Source organism: Marmota marmota, unplaced genomic scaffold (genome assembly GCF_001458135.2).
Source record: "Marmota marmota marmota unplaced genomic scaffold, marMar, whole genome shotgun sequence".
In the NCBI taxonomy this organism is placed as follows: domain Eukaryota; kingdom Metazoa; phylum Chordata; class Mammalia; order Rodentia; family Sciuridae; genus Marmota; species Marmota marmota.
In genome coordinates this window covers 252,408-276,917 of record NW_025999871.1, presented here as the reverse complement: position 1 = coordinate 276,917, position 24,510 = coordinate 252,408, and the positions used below count along the sequence as shown (strand labels likewise).

Genomic DNA, 24,510 nt, shown 5'->3' with positions numbered 1-24,510 from the left:
GTAAATGCTGCGTTATACCAAAGCATTTAGGAAATGATGACAAGAACAAAGCCTGAACATGTTTGGTCAGTAGAGACACAATTTTTTTTCCAAATATTTTCAATCCACAGTTGTTTGAATCCACAGATGCAGAACACAGAGATATGGAGGGCCCATGTATACTGCTGGAAATGGGAAGAGAAGACCAAGTGGCTTTTCCTGATGGGCCAGGTCAGAGCAAGCAGCCCCTCCTGGATCAGGCCAGAAAGGGCCAGTAGCAGTGTGGGTGGGATGGGTGGGGCAGCAGTCTCTGGTCTGGGGAACAGATGGTCAAAGGCTTTAGGCTTTATCAGCTGGGTCTCATAACTCCATCAGGTGGTCAGCTCAGGAACATCCCTGAGACCTTGCAGCAGCAACTCCTGCCTTTGTTCCTAAAGCCTTTGAGATCTTTCCCCAAGTGATGGGGAGACTGTGTTTCTGCTCAGTGCAGTCCCCTTAACTCTGCCTTGTCTGTGGCCTTGGTTTGCCTTCAATTACCAGGCTTATCAAGTTCAGTCTAGGAAGGTTCTGCCCATCTCCCCAGTCTCCTCTGGTTGGCTCTTCCATACTAGTTGGGCTGCAGCATCAGGTACCAACTACAGGGCTCTCAATGTCCTCTTTCTCACAGTCCAAATCCAGAAGTGAAGCTTTAGCCCCCAAGGAGCACAACTGGACTTCTTACCATGCAAGGAGATCCCTGCTTGGCTTTCTGATCCCCAATCCTGCCCTTTCCTGAGCTCTCCAGACACATGGTCTACCCAGGATTTTGGCATTTACTGCTGCTCTTGCTTGGATCCTCTTTCCTATAGATGATAGTCTGCAGGGCTCTTTACTTTCTTTTTTTGGGTTAGAGTATTCACTAAAGAATACTAGCTTATCCTCTCCTGTCTCATTATGTGGGTGGTACTTGGCTGGACCCTGTCCCTGTCTTACTGATCATTAGCCCATTGGTTTTCTTTCTTTTCGTTTTGTTTCAGTGCTGGGGATTAACCCAGGGCCTCACGCCCTGCTATTTGCTCTACCACAAGCTACATCTCCAGATAGCCTATTGATTTTTAGATATGTGTGTCTATTGATTGTCCACACCCCCACTGAGCTATGAATCCCATGAGGACTGTCTCCTTCCTGTTGTACATCGTACATGTAGAGCTCTGCCTGACATCTGTAGGTGCTCCATAGATACTTGCTGCACATTGGAGGAAATAGATGCCTCCCACCCCACAGTGGCTCCTCCCTAGTCATGAGCTGGAATTTCTGTAGGCAGTTGCCTCTGCCACCTGAGTTCTGGACTCAGACAGTCCTTCCTCTTCAGGTGCTTCCCCTCTGGGTACCAACTGTGCTAAGCCAGAGAGATGCTGTGTGTGTGGCCTGGGAGAGGCACATCTCTTGGGCAGAGAACTACGGTGATGGGGACACAGAGATCTCTCACCTCTGACAGCAGTCTGACTCAGAGAATGACATGACTTGCACAGGGTCACAGAGCAGGACAAGGCAGGAAAGCACAAGCCTGTGCTATCTGTCTGGCACTGGTGCAGAGGGCTGTTAGAATCCAACTCTGCCACTTGCTGGGACTGTTGCCCTTGGGCAGATCCCCTTTCCATCCAAGTCTCAGGGTCCTCATCTGAAAACTGGGGAAATGTACCTTGCAGGGGTTGTGAGGGCCAAGACAACATCAGCACCTTGCTGAGCACATTGGGAACTTCGGGAACCAAGGACCAGCTTGTCTGTTTATGTTCACTATACCTTCCTTCAGTCACTGTCTCAGAGTTATCACAAGATGATGCCAACCGAATAGTGGGCACCTGTGGGGCTCTGGTGACTACCTAGTAGTGCTCTGGGCCAGCTGAGAACTTCTTGGAAGTAGATGCTGGCCAAGCAGGAGAAGGTCCAGATGTGGTGGGAATGTTCCAGTGGAAAAATAGCTGCCTAGGGATCAGGCTGGACCCCAGATGCAGCAGAGTTGGTCACTCACCCTGAGCAGGCTCAGTCCTTCTGGCCTTGGAAGGCAGGGGACAGGCTCTGGATGTTTCTAGGAACTCCTCTTTTGTAAGTGAAGTTCCTGGCTACACCATTGCCCTCAAGACTCTGCCTCAAAAGCTCTGGCACTGTGCCGGGTGGACTCCCAAGGCTGTGGCCTCACTAGGCTAAGGGCCAGGACATTCCAGGCTCTTCCAAGAGAGGCCTGCTTTTAGTCTACAGTAGTGTAAGTAGCTCCTGGCCGAGGATATCTGGGGCATCTGCATGCCCAGCACCAGAAAAACTATCCTTCCAGGTGGGAGAGGTACTCAGGCTGGGAGGACAGAAAGCTGGAGCCCAGGCGACGAATGCCCTTTCCATCTTCTGACTTGTTTTCTCACCTGTATAATAGCAGCTTGGGTCAGCATGATCTACCGTGGATGAGCCATGTGGATGCTCAGAGGGCTGAGGAAGCATTGGGGAGAGGTTCTGTGCTCCCTTGAGTTCTGTTGGGAGCATCCAGCAAGGGCAGAGCTACTACTGAGGGGTCCCCTCACTGCCCTGAACACACCCCACAGGGAAGCCTTGGTTTCTCAGCTCACAGAATGAAGCCTGGGCTCTAGCATTCGGTAAACCTCCTGGAAACTCTCTAGTTTTATTGCCCAGGGCCAGGCTCCATAACATTTTGTTCAATCCCTATGGTATCTCCAGATTTCTGGAGAAGAGGGTCCTGGGAGAGGCAACCTAGTTGAAAGGACTAAGGGACTGAGGTCGTTGATGTGTGACTGGCCTTATAGTTACTCAGCATGTAAATGAGTCCAGCTTTCAGGGCTTTAGAGATGCTGAGGAGTTGCAGGAAATAGTTAAAGTCCTCCTCTCTGCCACCACACCATATGTACTAAGCAGGCTGGTACTTAATCTTTTCATGGTTTTATAGCATCCTGGGCCAACCTTCCTCTAGTTGAACTATTGTATGATGTAGTTGCTTTTTAGGGGGTATCCTCATGGAAGGTCCCCACCTGGGTCTCAGGGTGCAGGCCCTGATGGGGAAGGACACTGCCCTTCTCGTCTCTCAGTCCTTTCTTGTGCTGGGCCTGGTAAGATAGGAAAGGGAGGGGGGCCCAGGGCTGTTACCATTGGAACTCCGGCGGGGGATACGCTGCCAGCTTCACAGGCAGCTTCACCAACTCGTCACCTGCAGTGGCCTCCAGGACAGGTCCTTTGAGCCACTCGACACTGATGAAGGGCTTTTCTGCCAGACAGGAGGCATGGGTGTAAATCTGGGGCTGACCCATCGAGGACCAGGGATTTCCAGCCCCTGCAGAGCCCCTGCAGCCCCAGTAGCCTGAAGATGGAGGCTTGCCGTGCCATCCAGCATGTGGGAGCCAGGCAGGGTTTCTGCTCATAGCCTTCCCTTTTCTCTGGCTAGACTCCCTGCTGCTTAGGTGCACCATGGCCTTTGACCCCAAGCCTATAATGCACAAGGACCCTTGTTCCTCAGGCTTTATGATGCTGGACCCACCCCGGGGCCAAGCTGGGCATAATGATCCAACTCCAGGCCATACCGTGCACAATGACTTCAGTGCTCTCCCGGAATTTCTGGATGCCATTGTTGACCTCGCAAACATATGTGCCCAGGTCGTGCTGGCTGACGTTGTAGATGGTCAGGATGCTGGAGAGTTCTGTGTGAGTCTGCTGGGAGCGCCGCTCAGGTACCCACTTACCCCGCTCTGCCTGCCCACACCCAGGGGAAGCCCAGGGTCAGCAGGTGGGCTCTGGCAGAGTGGACCTACCAAAGGCACACACCCCTGCCCAGCCAGTGCTGGCTCTGGAAGCCTTGACCCAGTTTTCCTTGGGGTGGAAAACTTTCCCATCAGACTGGATTTCATGGGGCTGGCTGGGCCTGTACCTCCTCCACACAGAGGCCCAGTGTGTGCCAGGTACAGGTGGGCTTGGGCAGTGATGGGAACAGGACAGCTGTGGGCAGGAGGAAGGCGCCCTGCAGGGCTGCCAACCTCACCTGCTTCCCTGGATAGTCCCAGTCGAAGGTGACCCCTGAGTTGAACTCAGCCCACACTGTGCAGTTCAGGACCAGCTTCTCCCCGACCAGCAGCTCCAGTGACTTCTTGGGGAACAGCTGGATGTCATAGAGTTCATTGCCTGGTGAAACATGCACAGTGACTCCCATACCCCTCACAGGACATACACAGGACACCCACCACACAGACTGCAGAGCACTGGATGCTCCTCAAGATCAGCTGTGTCACTAATAGCCCTATTACTGGGAATGGGGGTTCCTGCCATATTCCTCTTGGAGGCACAGGGAGTGGTGACTGGGTGAGGTGCCAGGAGCAGGCCCTACCTGTGATGTGCACAAGGAAGAGATTGGAAAGGAAGTTCTGGCCGCCCCAGGTGGTCTCACACTGCAGGTACAGAGCATCGCGCAGCAGTGACGTGGGCACCCGCATGCCCCGGCGGTCGTCCCACACCACTTCCTGCCCATCAGGCTGCAGCACAGAGCTTTGCTGGAGGGATACACTGACTGTAAGTGCCTGGCTACTCCTTTCCTCCTGACCAGACCAGCAGCCACCTTTCCCAGGGATGGGGTAGTAGGGTTGAATCCTGGCATGGGGATTGGGATTGTACCGATCGCAATGTGACGTTGAGGCCAGGGATGGACACCAAGCAGGGCACCCACATGGAGTCCTTCCTGTTGACCAGGAGTGTGTCGGGTTGGTTGATGAACGGCTGCTCAAAGTCTAAGGAGAGGGAGTAGGAGTTGAGGAAGGACGGGGCTCAGGGAGTCTCTGGCCAGGGCTGGTCAGGGGTGGCAGGGCAGCCCCATGGGGGCTGGGTGGTGATGATTCAGCTGCCTGCTGCCATCTGGAGTAGGGGGAGATCTCCTTCTCCCCTCTTGCCAGCCTGGGGTCAGCATGGGCACTAACCATCCCTTCCAGGACCCTGCCCACATCTGGTCTGCTCACTTGTCTTAATGACCTCACCTCTTACGAACACGTAGGTGCTGGCAGCTGTGGTGCCCTCGATGCGGGCCTTGATGTACTTATAGTAGCAGAGGTAGCTGCCTGTGTTGTTGGCGTGGGCCTCGCCCAGCAGCAGCACCTTGCAGTAGGGCTTGGCGTCTGTGCCCTCACAGTCTCGCACAACCCCTGTGTCCTCGCTGTCCTTCTCCCCTGTGGCTGGTGTCTCCTGAGCTCCTGGCCAGGCCCACTCAAGGGGGTGTTGCCCCCTGGCAGAAGATAGGAGAGGTCAGGAAGCCCCCTGCACTCAGTGGCAACCCAGGGGGACAGTTCCTGAGGAGCCTCCCTAAAGGGCCAATAGCCTCACCCACAGCTTGTCTCACAGAGATGGGACAGCCCGGGGTTTAGGCACATATCATAAACCCAGCCTGGGCCAGGGAACTCTCTGAGACCCCTGGCAGGCTGGCCTGCAGAGAAGCTCAGGCCTTGGATCATAGCTGGGGCTACAGGAAGGTCCTGGGAGCAGAGTGGGAGGGCTTGGGGCCAGAGAAGGGAGGCTGGGGGTCAATGCAGGTGATCTAGGGCCCATACAGGGTGACCTGAGGGGTAGGTATGGGTAAGGTTTGGAAGTACTTGGTGCCTTTGTCTGCAGGGCCTCTAGGTACCCACATCCTGGGAACCCTACTCAGCCTCAAGGCCTCTCTGGCCTGAGGAGGAGCTGTCTTCTGTGTCCTCAGCCATCACCTCCCACCTTGGCCTTCTGTAGCCTCCTTGGACTGCCAGGTGGGAAGGGCTCAGTACCTGCAGGAGATGGATAGGCTCTCACTGGTGTCGATGATGTATGCCTCCTCCGTAATGTTCAGGGTTGGGGGGGTCATGGAGTAACCACTTGCCAGGCCTGGCATGGGAGACAGGGTTAGTGTAGCACTGGGTCATGAGTTCATGCAGGTCCAGCCAGCCCTAAGTGATAACTGACTGCCCTGGATTCTGGCCTCTGGCCATAAAGAGCTGAGTGGCCATTATGAAGGAGAAGGAGGAGACTGCAGGGCTCATTCTACATGGGGGAGGCTTAAAGCATGTGACCCCCACAGCTTCATTTAAACTGCACACCTACGCTCACTGCTTATGAGGGGGTCCTGCACATCCCAGACTTCCCCCAAACACACCCAGGCCTCGGCCTCCCCACCCAGCCTCTTATGTCCTCACCCACTTCAAGATCCCAGGGAATCCATCTCATGACTGCTCTTTGGCTCAACCAGCTTTTTTTTTTCCTCATCTGCATAGGCCCTGTCTAATTGCCCCAGCCTCAGGGGGCTCTCCCTGCCCAGGCCTCCACCCAACACCCTCAAGTCTTCCTGTAGAACTGTTCCTTAGATGCACAAGTAAATCTGCTTGACGTGGTTAAGTACCCATCCTCAGCCCTAGATGACTGCAGGCTGATTGGGTTCAGGCCCCTCTGCCTACCAGAATGCCAGCCCTCCTCCCCTCCAGCTCTGCATGTATCATTTTCCTCCTGGTGGGGTAGTGGGGTGTTGTGGTGTGTGTGTGTGTGTGTGTGTTTTGCATGCATGTGTTGCCAGGTGTGGGTCTTTGGCACGTGCATGTCTGTATCTGTGGGCCTGGGCATGTGAATCTGTCTTTGGGTGGTATATGTAGCTTTGTATGTGTGTGCAAGAGTGCATCTTTGTGTGTCTTCAGTATGTTTTGAAATGAGATTTTGGTGTGTGGAGTGTGCTGTCCTGATCATTTGGTTGTGTGGCTTGGGGTCAGGGTGTGTAAAAACATCTGTGGTTCATGTTCTTGTGTACACACAAATGTATGTGTGTGGAAGAGTGGGATCCTGGTGGGGGTGGGAGCAAACTCTGGGGGAGGTCTGGGCCTGGAACTCTGGCAGATGCATCCTGCCAGGACCATCCTGAGACAACAGGAAGGGAGGACTGTATGGCTAGAGGCCCAGGGCTGTGTCCTGTCCCTCCCCCAAGTCCCTGTCCTCCTGGGGGGAGCAGAGCCCATTCTCCTATCCCCAAGCCCTTCTAGTCTCACAGATTCCCCAATATTGGAGCCAAAGTCCAATTCCTTTGCTCCTCAGCTTCTGAAGCCCTAGGGTCCTGCCATGCTAATGGGGTGGGGTGGAACCTGGGAAGCCCCACCATAAATGGTTTTACACACCTTAACCCCAAGCCATACAACCAAGTGGTACCAGGATATCACACTCCACACACCAAGGTCTCATTTAAGCATTGTGTAGAAAATAGCCCCCAGTCAGCACTCACTGGCCTCTCCCTTCTTCCATTCCTCCCCATCCCCTCTCCTGGTCAAACCCTTCTAGGCACCACTGCACCAAGGGTCAGAGCAGAAAAGTCCTCATCAAGCATCTAGTTTTACTGTCCGTTTGGGAATATGAGGCTCTCCAGGTGAACTGAGCTGCCATTCTAAGAAGGTATCCCCTTGCCTGGCCAGCTGCTGGGACTGTACCTCCTCACACTCAGGTCAATATCCCTGTCCTTGGAGTCAACTCTGTACTGGGGTCCTGAGGTGAGAGATGGCCCTGGGCCCTGCAGCCTCTTTCCCATGCGGAGCCCTTTCAGGCATGTGAGCAGGGCCTGGGCACTCAGCAGCCCCTTACTTGTACTCCCTGGGGCTGCTGGGGAGAGAGCTGTCACCAGGGGAGGGGGACCCCCAGACAGGAGTAACCTTCTCAGAACAGTGAGGAGCCAGGAAGGAATCCCCAGGGGAGCACTTTGGACTGGGCTTCCAAGGCAAAGTAGAATTTTCCAGTCAGTGAAAAGTAAACAAGGCTATGCCAGGCAGACAGCGGGGCAAATATGTGGGCAACCAAGTGAATGGTGGTCTGTCCCCTGAGCTATGTAAGAAGTGAGAGATGATGAGCGTGGGTTTGGACCAGTAGGTGTGAAAGAACTGTTGCCCTCCCAGTTGGACTTAGTTGGAAGTCAGGCCTGAGGCCAGCATGTGAGCACAAGAGGAGTGCTGCCTCAGCCAGGAGCCACTGCCTCAGCTCCATGTGTCTCCTCCCCGGGGCGAGAGGACATCCCCACACTGAGATCTGGGGTACTGTGCTAGGGCCCTGGGGAGACCATAGCTCCCCCTACCCCGAAGTGCACATCTGAGCAAGCCCCAGGTAATTGCCAGCTGTAGGGCTGTAGAAGTTGTCAACTTCGTTTTCTTTGGTGGCTCTTTAGCTTCTAAGATAAAGCAGATAAATAGTGACATTTTGGCCTCTTCTTTTCCCCAGCTTCAAATCTCAAGAGGTTCAGGACTTCTCACTACACTTTCAAAGTACCAGGTTTTTCATATCTTGAAGACTTTGCTTTGCTCATTCGTTCTTTTGCTTGGGACATTCCCATTTCTTTTCCTCCTGTGGATCTCCCTCTTTAGGGTTCAGGTCACATGTCCCTTCCCTATGAGAGCAGGCATCATCATTTAGGCAGCTTCTGCCTCACCCTCCTTGGGGCTCCCAAACACTAATCAGACTGAATTATGGTTTTCATCTTCCTAAGCCCCCAAACAGGAGATGTGCAACAAAGACTCAGGAGATGGATACAAGGATGATTTGATGGATGATGGATGAGAAAGGGATAGATGAATGATGGGTCATCAGATGAATAAATGGATGGGTGGATAGGTGGGCAAATGAATGGGAATGAGTGGTGGCTGGATGGGAGAGGGTGGGTGGATGGATGGGGGAAGAACTTCCTCCCATCAGCACCATCCCACCAGTGGAAGCAACCACATCATTGTGCCAAACGGTACGATCTTTCCTGTTCCCTCCTGTCTTACTGTGAACCCTGGTTTTCTGAGGATACCATTGCCACAGGGGAGATTCCTACGCCCAGAGAATTCCTTTTGGCCAGTTCTCCTCCCCACAGCAACCCCTATGAGGCATTTGCTTTTGATGGCACCACCCTGTGCCCACTAAAGCTGTCATCAACTTCTCTCCTGGTCACTTCCCCTCATTCTCTGCTGACTGTAGCTCCTGGCTCACCATCCCCCTTCCCACCCCAACTCCTGCCATTCTCCATTACTTCAACATCCACGTGGTGACTCACCAGCATCCTTGCCTTTTGAGTCCTCCCGTCCTCTCCCCTTCAGCCACTGGCTTCCAGGGACACTCCCTGAACATGGTCATCACCAGAAATCGTGCCATCATTGAATGCCTGACTTCCTCCATTTTGCTCTCTTCCCCCTTCTAGCCCAGGTGTCCTGTTCTACGCCTGCTAAACCCTTCAGATGTAGCAAAGGCCCCACTGCTTCCTCCTTCCTTACCTCTCAGCACCCTCCTGGTGTCATCTCTGTCCTGGACCATCAATCTGATTGTCTGCTTGTCCTCTATTTCAACCCTGTGTCACTACTATATTCCCAAGTGGCTCAGCACTGCAGCACAAAGCTCCTCATGCTGGCTGCTTCCCCTTGATTTTCCTGTTTTCAGACTTCAAACAGGCCCTCGTTAATGGAGTTCAGGGTGTTCCCTCTGCCACTCTCCATCATGTTCAGGATTCCAACCCCCTGGACCTGATTCCCCAAACAATTTATTTCTCTTCTGATCACCATTCTTTCTCTATGGAATCATCTCCCATCGTCAAAACAAAACAATACAATTCCTTGGTCTCAGACTCCCTCCTAGCCATTACCTCTTTTCTTATTTCCCTTCAGAGCCAAAGCTCTAAAGTAGCATCAACCCCCCAGCCACATTCACTTGTGCATCCACGTGGCAAACACCCTCTCTTTAGAGGGGGAAAGGGAGTTGCTAGTCAAAGCCTCCAGTGACCCCACAGATCCAGTGAGCACTCAAGGGCAGGGAGCAGACCTGTCTCCTGTGACCTCACTCTCCTTTCATCTTTCTCCTTCCCTCTGCCCAATACTAATTCCTGTTGCTTCTCATTATTTCTTCCCAACTACCATATCCTAAGGGTCCAGATACCTTCAAATCCTCTATCTCCAGCCCAGATCACTTATCTCAATTCAGCCTTAGGTGTTCAGTTGCTCTGTCAATGTGGATACCCTGCAGACACCCTGAGTTCCATGATTCTGATGCTAAACTTTAGAGTTAGACTTCCTCCACCCTGCTGAAAGTCCCTTCCCTGATAGCTCCAATCTCTCCAAATGGGAATCACTATGGATCAGTGCCTGTCCCTCCCCAGCATATCCATCCACAACAGATGCAGGCTAGATGCATTCCAGAGCTGGCCCTTGCTCTCCCAATGGGTGCCTGCACAGTGGCATTTGCCCCAAAGCCACCTCCTGGTCCTGTGAATGTCCTCCTACAGTTCTTCTCCATGCAGTCATTGTGATATTTAAAAAAAAAACAAAGGGACCACATCACACTTATGCTTAAATCCTGTATGTGACTTCCCACTACAGTTCCAGGAAAATCCAAACTCCTGACTAAGTCCTGGCCTCTACCGGCTCTTCAAGTCCTTGTGGTCCTCTCTCACTTCATGTTCACATCCTCCAGCCACCACGATCTCCACATTTTTCTGCAACATCCCATGTTCCTTCATACTCTAGGGCCTTTGCAACATTGGTCCTCCTGATGGGCTTCCTCACCTATTCTTTGTACGGCTGGACTCTTCTCACTTTCAGGCTTCAGCTTAGACAGAACCTGCACATCCTTACAAAAACATAAGTTCCCTCTTTAGGCTTCATTTCAGCCTCATGGATTCTTGCTCTATTCTTCTGATCATAAGTTGTAATTATCTTATTTAGTTATTTGCTTAAGTTGTGTTTGTCAATGTCTCCCGCTGGCATTAAGTTTTGGTGGGGTAAGTACCAAGGTACTATTTTCTACCCAACCTGGTGCCTAGCTCAGAACCTGGCACAGGATAAAGGTTCAATAAATTACTTGTTGAATGACTAAATGGATGGATGATTGGAAGGAAGGATCAATGGGCAGGCAGAGAGCAGAAAAATGGATTGATAAATGAATTGGTAGATGGAAGGACAGATAGTTGGATGGGTGAGTAGATAGATGGATTAATGGAGAAACAGGTAAATGAAAGAATGGATAAATGAACAGACTAGTGGGTGGATGGAAGAATAGATGGGTGGGTAGATGGATGGATAGATGGATGGATAGGTGGACAGAGGGAAAGAGGGATGGGTGGAGGTTGACAGATGGATGAATGGACAGATGGTTAGATTGATGAATGGATGAATGGATTGCTAAACAGACCTCTGAGGCCTTTCTTCAGGCTGAAACTGTATCAGACCCTGTTGTTCCTTTGAAAAAGATGCTTGCAATTTTAAAGGACAGTCACTGATGTCTGATGACAATGTGAACCTCAAGAAGCTCTGCAGCCAGAAGAGATACAGGCCTGAGCTGCCATGTCCAGAGGCTACATGGCTGCCCAGCCCCCACCTGCAGCCCTAAAGAAGGTGCATCCTTCCTGCCTGGCTGTTGTCTGTCTCCACTGTCCTTCCCTTCCCGCACCAGGAAGCGCTGTCATCCTGGCCTCTGTCGCACTCCCCCTGCCTTCCTGTTTCTGGCCCAGGAACTGACTTCTTCCTTCCCCTGGCCAGCAGGGCCCTGGCCTCCAAGCCTGCAGTAGAGCAGTCAGGGCAGGCGCCAGACTGAGGTCAGTGAGGCCAGAGTGCACACCTCCTTTTCTCTGTGCTGTCAGCAGCTCTGGGACGCCCTACGGCCTTGGGCCACAGAGTCCCAGGCATCAGCCACAGGCACAAAAGTCTGCGTAAGCAGCATTCAGGGGTCCTGCAGCCTCTCCTGGGGCACACCAGTATCCCTTGATGAGTGGCAGGCAGGGTGTGGAGGGAAGTCCCATGGTGGGTTAGGTGCTGGACATGAGCCAGGCAGTGGGAAGCTGGCCTAGTCATCGCTGTCTCTTTTGGTCCTCACAACAGCTTGGAAGGGAGGAAGAGATCATAATAAATGTAGTCAATGAATGAAGAAATCAAGGGTTTAGGCCTTATAGCTGTAGGTGGCCTAGCAGCTGTATAGAAGCCCAGGTCCAGCTGAGTTCAGGGCCATCCCTGCTCCAGGACAATGCTGCTTTCCAAAGGCAAAGAGCAGAGAAGTCCTTCAAATGAAAGCCTCAGAGACCCCTCATACCTAATAAGCAGGAATGTCCACACAGGAAGTCAATGGGTACCTGGGCCTCTGATCCCCCAGCTGCCCCCATCACACTCCCTTTATGGGTCCTGATCCTCTGTGTAGATCCGTGGCCAGGTTGGCTGTAAGTAAAGTCCTTTAAACAACCAATACTATATTTCAAAGGAAACTTCCTGAGAAATTGAGGAAAAACCCACCGAAATGCATGAAGACTGCTAAGAGAGAGCAAGACTTTACTTTTATCCCATGGATGTCCCAGCGTGGCTCTGGGAGGTGCCATAAAGGAGGTTCCTATCCCTTCTCTCAGTTCCAAACTTGTTAGTCCCATGTCCCTTGCTATGTATAGAATTTACATTTCCCCAGGAAATTCTTTCCGGGGCCACCTGGACAGAATTTGAAGACACACTCCAATGTATCAGGGTCTTGGTCCTGTTTCCAGTGCAAGAGGATAAGGCCTGGGCTCTGAGTCATTTCTAGAGAGCTCCCTTGATCACTAAAGTCAACAAAGAAAGGCCAGGTCCAGGTCCCAGAATAGTGGGGGAAGGAGGGCTGGCAGGAGAAGGCAAAGGGTCAACAGGTGCATCTTTGCAGCTGCTCCCACCCTGACCCTAATATCTCTCTGTCCCCTATATCCTGCTATAAGGTTGAGCATTGGCTCCGTGCCTCCCTGACCCCAGAAACCTCCTTCCTGGCCTCCAACCTAGAGGCAGCATGGCTTCAGGACCCTTTCCTGGCTTCTCCTGGCCACTTGGATCTGCATACTCTCAGCCTGATTTTCAGGAGGATAAGGGTCCCAAGAATCCTCCACCCCCTTCCTGGCTGGTTTTTCAAAGCTTCTGCCACTCCTAGAGTCCACCTGCTGAGCATACCAGGGCTTGCCCACCTTCATCTCAGGGCTCAGGCTGTGTCCTCTGTCTTCCCCTGCTGTCTGTGCCTGGTGGACTGTTGCTACTGCCCTCAGACCCAGGCACACTGCCCTGACACCTGAAGCTGAGAGCACTGACCTCCCACACTGACCCTAATTTGTAGCACAGGGAGGATTTGTGTCATCTGGGGGCTCCTTGGGGCTGGGATGTCAACAGCACATGGATTGTTCTCCAGGGCCATTATGGGTGACACAGGATGACATCAAGACCATTTGGGAACAGGGAGCATGACTCTGTTGTGGCTACCCTGGGCCTGGCTCCTCTTTTCCTTCTCTCTTGAGTGACTTGGAGATAGGGGGCCTATGCCAATCCTGCCAGTATGACACACTCTCCTGGGCAGATGTGACAGGGCAGGAAGACAAAGGCAGCCAGGGGCCAGGCAGCTGGTGCACACTAAAGGCAAGTTATGATATGGGTGATGGGCAACAGCTGGCTGGGAGGGGGTCAGGGTCACTGTGTATTGGTCTTGGGGCTGGGAAGAATGGAAGAGACCTGAACCAAAATCCTTTTTCTTCACTCCTGGGGACAGACCTGTATAGATATCTGGCAAGGAGGAAGTGTTCTGTCCTAAATTTCTCCAGACCTGGTGTCAGCTCTGCGTCTCTAGAGCTCAAAGGTGAGCGTCAAGGGACCATCAGTTCCTCACCTCCCACCCTGTAGGACAGAGTCAGCAGGGACAGGAGGGGCTGTTTCAAGTGTGTGCTTAGAGCTCTGTGAACGCAGCTGGGCACCCTACAATTCTACTCTCTAGTTATATGGCCTTGAGCAGTTCATTTCCTCTCTCCAAGCCCCTAATTTTCCCCACGTGTGTGAAATGTAGATTGTTCCCAAGATTACTAGGAACCACACAGGTCATAAATAGCAAAATAACACATTAACAGCCACTGTAAAAGTCAGGTACAGTGGCTCACGCCTGTAATCCCAATGACTTGGGGGGCTGAGGCAGGAGGATCACAAGTTCAAGGCCAGCCTGGGGAAGTTAATGAGGCCCTGTCTCTGGGGATGCAGCTCACTGGTAAAATATCCCTAGGTTCAAGCCCCAGTACTGCGAAACAATAAAACACCACAAGAGTAAATTGTCTTTGGTTCATGTACACTGAATATTTATTATCACCTGTCTGCTAAATTCTTGGCTTATCATAGCTGCCACATCTCACTGTGACTCTAGCATGCTGTGGCCATAGCATGGAGGTAGGGCATCTGGGAAAACCTTGCTGATTGTGGGGCAGGGAGGGTTTTCATGTGAGCTGATTTGGGCTTCATATACTGAAGCTTGCTGGCCCAGGAGGGGAGTACATAAATTAGAAGGTTGTATGCAAAGGCAGATCCCACCGGTCCATCTCTCTAGGGCCTTCCTTGGGGCATGGGGACAACTACCTTCTGTTTTCTCCTTTGGCCCATTGGTCACCATGCCATCTGGGGCCAGACATCCATCACCTCCTTCAAATAAGCCAATTCACCATTATCACATAGCATCTAGTGAGCCACTTCACTCCTCTGTCCTGAATTTGCCCTTGACAATCAGCTGGAAAGGATGGAACATAGTGTGGGGTAATGAGGCCACATAGCAAAGCCCAGGATCACAGGCTTAGCCTCGGGCCCCTGTCCTGTTCACTAGCTCATTCTCTCCTTTCGGCAGTGGCTCTCCCTGGGATTTCAACTCCACTCTGTGCTCTCCCCAGCCTCCCTGATAGCAGCTCTTCTGCATTCCATTCCTGGTGGACCTTTAGGGACCCCAGACTTTAAACCCAGATCACTGTGAGGACATCTGGACCCATGGAGCACACAACTGTTCACTCACCAGATGAGCAAGTATTAAAAAGAATGATACTTCCCAATGTTGGCAAGGATGTGGAGAAATAGGCACTCACGCAGTAATGATAAAAAATGTTTATACACTTTGACCCCCAGATTCTGCTTAGACTAATACATCCTGTATCACAAGAACAACTGCAAATTTAGCACTTTCTATGTGCCAAAACAGTCCTACACACTTGTACGTCCTACACCGTTTTAATACCCGCCCTGAGTTGGGTGCTGTTATTGCCATTGTACAAATGAGAAAACTAAGCCACACAGAGGTCAACTTGCCCAAAAGTACATTATATCATGGATTATCTTTGGGAGTCAGATTACAGAAAGCTATTATTTACTTTTATGGATGTCAGCATTGTTTGCATTTCTGTAGTTTATGAAATAGAAAGGACTTTAGCAGATCAAATCATCTTTCTTCTGCAACCCCTGGAAATACTGCTCTCCAATCCCCTAGGAAGGCCATCTGAGTGATGGCCATCCCACCAGGCATTCTTAACCTTCCTCCTCCCCCAGAACCAACTGGTCACATATCACATCCATTCTCAGAGCTGAAATGGGTTTTTCAGACGGAGTCGGAGGTTGCTAGCTCAGGAGGAGGGTACCAATGGCAGAGTGGCTAGAAGTGCCAAGATGCTGTACTCTCCTCTCCTTGCCTTGCTGTCAGAGAACTTTGTACTTATAGTGTTCAGAGACCTTGCAATGGACACCTTATGGACAGACAGCCTCCACTAGACATTCTGGAGCTGACCATCTACCCTCCTTTTTACCCTACTGTCTGTCCAGCTTCAGTACATCTCTCCTGGATCACCACACCAATGTATCTGCACTGGTCCAGTCCTAACCAGGCAATGAAATGACCTTTTTATGACACAAGTCCCTCTCCTGCCTAAAACCATTCTCTGCTTCCCTGTTGCCTGAGTGAAATCTGAGTGCACTGGTGGCTTCCCCATCACCCACCCCCTGCCCTCTTCAGCCTCAGAGACTTTGCCCTCCATGTGCCATATATTTGGGACAGTCCCTTCCTCTACTCTGATATCTCAGCCCCAATGCCACACCCCCAGGGTCACACACTGAGGTCCCTCCACAGGATTCCTGAACTGTTCTGCAGGTCCTGGTAGAGGCTGGCTTATTACATTTGACAACTCCTTTGTTCAAGGTCAGGACTTTTGTTTGTCTTTTCATTGTAGCATTCCCAGCATGGGCTTGGCTGGTGATTGACCTGTGACTGGCTCTGGGAATCCAAGGAACAAAAAAGACTGTATATAATGTAGAAGAGGTGTGGAGGTGAGGCCTGCACTACCCAGAAAGGCGGAGATGCCATGCACTGAAGTAACCACACCAGGCAAGAAGCAGACCCTGGGGCAAGATGTTACTGTTTGGGGCGTGCCAGGACATCAAGGTAACAATGTCTGAGAAGTGGTCATAAATTTAGGATCCCACCTGCCCATCTCTCTAAGGCCTTTCTTGGGGCATGGGGACAACTACCTGCTGTTTTCTCCTTTTGCCCATTGGTCCCCATGCCATCTGGGGCCAGACATCCATCACCTCCTTCAAATAAGCCAATTCACCATTATCACCTAGCATCTAGCCACTTCAGTCCTCTGCCCTGAATTTCCTAATCTTCAAAATGGGCAAAATGGGAGCTCAGGATGAAGCTCAGCTGTACAGTACTTGACTACCAAGCAGGAGATCCTGGTTTTGATTCCTCAGGACTGCAAAACAACAGCAGCAACAAAAAAGCGGGATGCATAATGAAGTTTTTGTCACAAGGCTAAAACCTGCACACACCCTAGTGTGAAGCAATTTGATGAACCATTAGTGAGGTGTGTCTCACACTGACTGTGAGGGTGTGTCTCACACTGACACCCCCTTCTCCCTCTGAGTGTGGGCTGCCTGAGTACCTAGTGGAGGGGTTTAAGGAATAGAGGTGACCCTAGCAGATGCTAGCACCTGGTGCAGGGCTGCTGTGGTGCAGCCAGCTGTGTCAGGCCATTACCCTGGCCTCTCTGGGGTCAGGACTCCGTTCACCAGTCGACAGGACGAGCTGTGTTATCAGACAGTCCAGCTGGTTTCGAGGTGGCCCCCCAGTGCTGCTAAATCGGGGCCACCAGCTCCTGCTGCAGGAAGAGGGAAACGCAGGCAGGATGTCCTCTTCTATGACCGACAAGTCCTTTCCCATGAACCCCTGCTGACCTTGCCGGCCACGTGGCGGGGGCTCCCCCACTTGCCACCCAAACCTGCAACTGCCTAAGCCCAGTGGCGTCGGCAGAGGAGAAGCTGCGGGGCTTGGGGGGCGTGTCTGCTGTATGCTCCGCCCACCAGGAGCAGGGCAGGCGCCCTGATCCTCCTCCAGCATGGAATGCCCGCACCTTCCTGCTCCCAGACTTGTCCCCTCCACATAACCGGAAAACCCAGATCCCAGAGGAAGCCAGTGTCTGAAAAGGAACGAAAGTCAGGAATCCCTGGCTCCAGCTGGGATATGTCGGCTGCTTCTCTAATGATGGTCCGCCTAGAGTGTGAGAGGTTCCTTGAACTCTTCTTTTTGCCCACGGGTCCAGTCCTCCTACTCAGCCTCATCCCCACTCTTGCTTCCAACATCTTTCTGAAATTTGCCTTCCTGCTTGCCCCCAAGAGACTGCTCTAAAACACAGGTGTGAACCTTCCGTGGCCTTCATCCCTCTCCCCAGATAAGGACCAGTTTCTTGGGCTAGTGGAGCAAGCCCTTCCTTCTGGAGTCCAAGGTTGGCCCCATAGGGGGCGGGTGCATCTCAGAGAGCTGATTAGCATAGGGTAAGCCCTTGGGGAGAAAGACCTATCCTGTAGAGGAAAACACCCAAAGGGCAGCAGGAGAGATGTAAGATAGACACAGAGAGGAAGTTCTGTGTCATGCTAAGACTTCATTTCTTTGCCCCATTCTACTCCCCATTCCCTTCTGTCCCATGGCACTCAAGTGCTCCCAAATTTCCTCCTTCCTTATCTTGCCTAGTTGTGACACCTGGGGTCTCCTGGGAAGTCCGCACTGGATACCTCCACCTGAAGGCCATGCTTCTCCACATTTGCTCCTCTCCATCTGATAAATTGTCTCAGGATCCACCCTGTTTGCTTAAGCCAGGGACCTGCTCCTGTTCCTGTTCTTTCCACTATCCTGTAACTAACAGTATTTCCTGGGTTCATCCACTTGCAATTCCCTGACTCCTGCCTCACCTGGACAGCAGTCTCCTAGTTTCTGTCACTCTCTGTTGCCTGGTCTCTCCCCACTCCCATCTCAGGCTCTGGCCTCATTTGACCACTCACTTGTCCCCATGTACTATCTGGACTTTCCTGTCTTTGAGGTATTCTTTGCCCTGCTTGGAATTCCCTTTCTTGGAGTTCTACAGACCTCTCCAGGAAGTCCCTAACTGGAAGTGACACTGCCTTCCTGTGCAGTTCACAACCCACCAGCTGGGCTTCTCTTGGGCCACTGAACGCTTTCATCCCTGGATTACAGACATCTGATGCCATGTCGGTGTCCTGGCCAGTCTGGCACATAGGTAACCCCTGCAGTTCAGTGCCATGTCCAAACCCTTGCAGCACCACCCTGAGCAGGCACAATGGCTTGTGTCTTGTACAGAACTGCAGCCTCCTTCCCTGGCAACTGGGGAGTTCACCAGACAGTGCACTTGTAATACCCTGTCTGGGGCCTGTTAGACACTGTGCTCTGGTCAGGGAGCAGGGCCCCTTTAGCCAAACTGGCTTTGTTGCCTCAGGCATGGTAGGCAAGTGGGCAGCACCTGCATTTGAGTCCCCAGAGCACTGAACTAGGGCCAGAAGATGGGCCCAGTAACGTGGGCCCAGACCCCATGACCTGCTTGCACTGACTTTCATCCCTACTCTACTCCTGTACCCTGGGTCTGGGTTAGAACCGAGGAGCAGGTATAACAGAAAGTGGGATGGCCATGTGTGACTCAGACCATGGCAAGGGGTAGCATTCTCATGCCAGACCCATTTGGCTTCCCAGCAGTCTCCTTATTCCCCTGCATGTCCCAGAGCTGGCTGCCCACTGTTCAGAGGTGTAAACAGCCTCTTTTCCAGACTAAACTGAAAAAGACAAAGCATCTTGGGGCTTCTGTCTGCCATCTGCCCTTCCCATAGAGACACTGCTGGGGCCAGACTGTGAAACTAGACCAGGATCCTAATCCTTAAAATCCAGCCTATGCACATACAGCCCCTGATTGTTTGCCAGCCTGTCCCACAGCTGTGCATGGGGAAACTCAGGTACAGGGAGGGAAAAGGAGGGGCTCAGGCCACATAGCAAGAACTTCGGGGCAGGGTTAGGCAAAAGTCTGGTTCAACCACCTTTGGGGGAATCAAAAAGCTTCTCTGACTGCATCTGGCTTTCCTGATGCCTGACTCTACTTAGGGATTTTTCCCCTCTCTAGGGGTGATGGGGATCGAACTGAGGACCTCTTGCATGCTAGGCAAACACTCTACCACTGAGCTCCACCCCCAGCCCATGCACTTGGGGGTTCATATTCCTGCTATAGCACCTCCAGCAGTCTGAGGTCCTCCTCAGCCCAACAAGACGGATGAAGCAAGGTTCAGGGCTGAGGAGGAATGGTCTTTGTCTCTATTAGCATCTCCTCACCAGTCACACCCAGTTCTAGCCTGGGATATACCCCTTCAGCTAATACCCTCTCTTTCCCTTCACAACATGATTTGCTGAGAGTCACTGTCACTTACTACAGGGAATGACATCATCTCCCTCTACTCCTCTACCTCCCACTCATGCTGGCCTCTCCTGGTCCTCCTTTACTTGCAAAATATCCTTATCTCCCTGGAAGACCGCCCCCCCCCCTTCCAGGTTCCCTTCCTCAGAGTTCCCTACTGGACCCCTTGCCCTATTTCCACTTCAGCTACCCAGCCCATCCTCCCTCCTGAGCTTCTGGTACAGTCACCTGCTGCTTGAGAGACATCTCTTTAAGGTGTGTGTGTGTGTGTGTGTGTGTGTGTGTATGTGTATGTGTAAGGTCTCCCATTCCTCATCTTGCCCTCCAACAAGGGCCCTATTCAATCCTTGCCCCACACTTTACTCAGTCACTCAACAAACACATACTGAGCATCTGTGAGATTCTGGCCCTGGGCTGGATATAGGGTAGCAAGAAATGGTCCAAGGCTATTCCCCTGATCAGGAGGACAAAAGCTCAGACAGATGTCCATCTCCCCCTTTCTTCAAGTTCAACCATACCACCTTCACCTCTGCTCTTCTCAGTCCCTCAGCCTATGAAGATAGAGATGGTGAGCAGAGAACAGAGCCCTGGTATCCCAAAGACGGAGATGAACTACTTGCCTTCTACAGGTCTCCTGAGGACATTGAGAATATACATTATTGTCCTTGGTCTAAGTTTTTTTCATGTGTAAAATGGGTCTGACATTGACTGTGATAATTAAGAGATGAAGTATGTAAAGTCAGTATTAAATTTTATGACATGCAAACACAGTGCAGTTTCCATCTCTCCCTTCAGGCCTCCCAGCATTCCTCTCTCAAACGAAGACCCTCCTCAACCTCTTGATTTCCAGAGACACCAGCTCATTCTCTCCTCACCCCTGATGCTTTCTTCCAAGCATCTCCATTCAACTCCTCCGCTCTTTTCCTTGTCCCCGACACTTCTCTCCAACCTCAGCCCTGGGTCTGGGTCTCTACCCATATTCTCAACAAGACCCTTTGGTGGCGACCTTTGCCTTAATATTCAGTTGGCCTTCAAGACTTCTATCTTCTCAAATCCGGGGAACCTCGGCCTCGTACCACTTCTGCAAGCTGACTGCTCACAGACTCGAGATTAATCTTAATTTTGCACCTGGGTCCTCATCCCCGACTGCTGGTTCCCGTGCAGTTGCCCCTGCTGCTGCAGTCCCTGCCCTGGGGAAGGTGGACGCCCGTCCGGTGCGCCCTCTGGGGGACCTCCCGGGATGGACTTCCAGCGTTGACCCCGAGGCGTCGGGAAGTGCGCACCCAAGTCTGGGGTCGGGCGGGGATTGTCACCTCTGAGGGCTCCCAGGGAATAATCCCCAGTGCATGGGACCGAGTGGCGCTGCGCCAGAGCTCCGCAGGGGGAGTGAATAAAGAAATGAAGGATCCAGGTTAAGGATGCAGCCCAAAGGGGCGAGCCTACAAGGAAGCTGAGCCACTGAAGGTACAGCGAAGTCTGGGATCCCAAGGATTACCCCAGCGCTGACGCGCAGACTGGTCGCCTCGTCCCTGACCCGGCTGCAGTCCCCGCCCGCTCTTTCCTCATCCCGGCGGTCCCTAGTCCCAACCCGCCGTGCTCCATCCGGTGTCCGCACCCCCGTGCTCCTGGACAGTCCTGTCCCCCGCCCGAACCCCACTGGTGCCATCTAACCCCTTGCCCCCCGGCGCGCGGCTCCCCTTAGCGGTCAGCCCAACCCTGGCGCAAGCAGACGGCTCGCGGCGCTCACCGTCGAGGAGTCCGAGGCAGAGCCACAGGCGCAGGCACAGCGCGGCGCCCGGCTGCATCTCCGGCCGCTGCGACGCGGGTAGGACCTGCGCGGCCACCGCAGCTCCGGGCTGGGAGTGTGAGCGCGCAGCGCGAGCGCGGGCGGGGCCCCGACTGGGCTGCGGGCCGGGGGCGGGGTCGGGGCGGGGCTCTGGGGGAGGGCGGGTCACCGTCGCCTTAGTCCGTCCATTGCACCTAAGTCCTTCGCAGACCGTCAAGGGTGCATCCTTTGCACAGTCCAAGTCCAGGGTAATAGCCCCTTCAAGTCAACTACCGCCCTCTTCAGGGCCAATCACGGCGGGCGAGGAATGCAGGTTACTGTAAAAGTTGGTTGTGGGCTGATGAAGGAACCAGAGCGTGGCAGACAAGGACCAACAAAATGTGTCACTACGTATTTTTCTGAAATCTCCTTCCATCAATAAACACTAGAGTAAGGAAAAAGGTAATAAATTTAACTTGAAAATAGTAGTGTTAAATCTTTGAAAACTTTCAGCAGATGCCTTACTACCTCCTTGGTGTCCATGGAAGCTGCACCCTTGAGCCCTGGACCACTATAGTTGACCACTCCTCCTGATCCTGAAGGTCTGGCCTCAGCTTTAGATCTCACCCAAATATTTTTGCTCTGAGCTCATTCATAAGTCCTTTTATCAGGTGACACTTCACTTTCTGACTTGGCAAACCCTACCACAGACTTCCTTTCTCTTTTTGGTTCCGTCGCTAGAATTTTCCTGTTTTAAAATAAATCCCATGACGATGACTATTTCAACCTCTCTCTTGCTTTTATTTACTCCATTCACAATTTTTCCATGCCCTCCTCCCAGTCCTTTGGTCCTTGCCAGAAACCAAGACCAAATTGGTTGATAACAACTGTTACCAACTCTCTCTAGTGCAGCTAAGAATTGAATATGATATTAAGTTGGAATCACAAAGTAGTGAGAAAGGTTTTGATAATCAAATAAACAGTGTTGGGGGGAAATTAGAAAACTGAATAAACAAATGGAGCCAGATTCCCTTTTTCAACCTTTAATAATATCCAAAAGTTATTGTAAGATGTAGTGTATTTACCTAAAATATTTAAGATACCAATGTATTATAAATGTGAGATAAATATGTTTCCAACAAGGGATTTGAATGTCACTGGCAATCCAGAAACCGCTCTCATTTTCCATCACAAGTCCCTTACCGTCCCTAAACCTCCAATTTTCTAGTATCCTGGCCTTATCATTTCCCTGTTTTCTCTATATTTTATCACCCAAATATGTATTTTGTTAGTTTTAATCTTATTTAAGTGAATTCATACTATATATATTCTTTTACTCATAATCAATTATGAGATTTATCTGTATATTGCTATGTAAAACAATATGTTGTTCATTTTTATAGCTGCATAGAATTCCACTGATTGATACATCACAATTTATTTGTCCATCTACTATTGATGAAAGTGTGAGCTTCTACTGGTTTCCAAGTTTTGCTGCTATGAACACTCTTATATATATATATATATCTCCTGGTGAACATGTGCCTTGCTTTCTCTCTTTCATTTTCTAGGTATGGGTCTTCAACTTTGATAAGACAGTGCCAACTATTTTTTTTTTCAAGTTATCTGTACTGTTTAGCACACCTATGGTAGTGTAAATGGTTTGCAGGGCTCTGTATCTTCACTCACATAATAGTGTTAGTTTTGATTTTAAAAATTTACCCATTTTAGTTCTGTAGTGGCATCTCATTATGGTTTTGATTCGCTTTTCCCTAAAGAACACTGAGGTGGAGCATGTTTTTATAATTGGTCATTTAGATTTCAAGCCTTTTGCTCCTATTATTGCCCATTGTCAGTCTTTTTCCTGTTGATTTGTAGGAGTTCTTAATATATTCTGTCAGTTCTGGTTGTTATTGCCGTGGAACAGATTACTCCAAAATGTTGTGGTGCAAAGCAATGCCTATTTTATTTTGCTCATGTTTTTGAGGGTCAGAATTTGACAAGAGGGCTTGACTGTGTAAATTCTTGGTTGGGGTCTTGCATGTTTGGTTGCTGTCAGCTATCTGAAGGCTTCTCTGGGTTGGATGGCTGGCAGTTGGTGCTGGCTGTCAGCTGGGGGCTCAGCTGTGGCTGTGGCCTGGTGTACCCATTCATGGGCTTTCCAGCACAACACTCTAGTTGAACTTTGTGTGCAGCACATGGCTTCTTCAGGTGAGGGACCCAAGAAAACCGGGTGGAAGCTACATGCTCTCAAAGTAGTTGGAACCTTGCCCAGTGACAGTCCTCACTAACTCTTGACAAGCAGAAAGGTCCTGCTGAAGAGAAGCATGTGGAAGGGGAGATGCTATCAAGGCCATCTTTGGAAAATACACAGGAGACAATGTGCTACAAACCCCGCTCTCACTCACTGTCTTAATTTTCATTCTTTTAATAGTATCTTTGTTAGGGGGAGTGGGAGAACAGAAGATCTTATTTCTAGTTATTTTCCTTCTGGTTGGTGCTATTTGTATTCTTTCAAGGAATCTTTTATTCTATCTCCATGTCATGAAGATATTTACCATTTTAAAAATAATTTACAAATTATAATTTTTCTTTCACATTTAGAGCTATGGGCCCCTGTAATGGCTTTTAAATTTTTTTTTTAGTTGTAGATGGACACAATACCTTGATTTTATTTATTTAGTTTTATGTGGAGCTAAGGATGGAACCCAGTGCCTCACACATTCTAGGTAACCACCCTACCACTCAGCCACAACCCCAGCCCCCTGTAATGGCTTTTTCTGTATAGTGTGAAGTGGAGTAAGGTCAAGTTTATTCATACCCCCCGCTAAAGATCTAGTTGTTCTATGATTGGTTATGAGATTGTTCTTTTTACACTGTTCTCTAGTTCTACCTTGGTCCTAAGTGAACGGTCTCCTTCAAGTGGATCATTTTCTATGCTTTATCTTCACTACCATGTCTTTACCTTAGCTTTATAAAAGCCTTCCTGTCTGTTAGTGTAAATCCTTGTACCTTGTTCTGCAAAAGTGTCTTTGCAGTGGATCAAGGACTTAGGAATTAAACCAGAGACCTTGAGCCTAATGGAAGAAAAGTAGGCCCAAACCTCCATCATGTAGGATTAGGCCCCAACTTCCTTAATAAGACTCCTATAGAGCAAGAATTAAAACCAAGAATCAGTAAATGGGAGGGATTCAAATTAAAAAGCTTCTTCTCAGCAAAATAAATACTCAGTGAGGTAAATAGAGAGTCTGCAGAATGGGAG

General features: G+C 50.9%; 1 protein-coding gene across 1 annotated transcript in view; it reads right to left on the bottom strand.

The window, feature by feature from the left end:
- Flt4 (fms related receptor tyrosine kinase 4) overlaps window positions 1-21,383 on the bottom strand; it is a 44,889-nt gene extending 23,506 nt beyond the window's left edge. The window contains exons 1-8 of the mRNA XM_015506416.2: window positions 21,231-21,383; window positions 5,754-5,850; window positions 4,977-5,221; window positions 4,621-4,733; window positions 4,337-4,499; window positions 3,995-4,134; window positions 3,540-3,708; window positions 3,109-3,226 (exon numbers count right to left, since the gene is read on the bottom strand). Of these exons, the coding sequence (XP_015361902.1) occupies window positions 3,109-3,226; window positions 3,540-3,708; window positions 3,995-4,134; window positions 4,337-4,499; window positions 4,621-4,733; window positions 4,977-5,221; window positions 5,754-5,850; window positions 21,231-21,288 (1,103 nt within the window). The 5' untranslated portion in view covers window positions 21,289-21,383. The remainder of the gene's footprint in view (window positions 1-3,108; window positions 3,227-3,539; window positions 3,709-3,994; window positions 4,135-4,336; window positions 4,500-4,620; window positions 4,734-4,976; window positions 5,222-5,753; window positions 5,851-21,230) is intronic.
- Window positions 21,384-24,510: the final 3,127 nt, after the last annotated feature.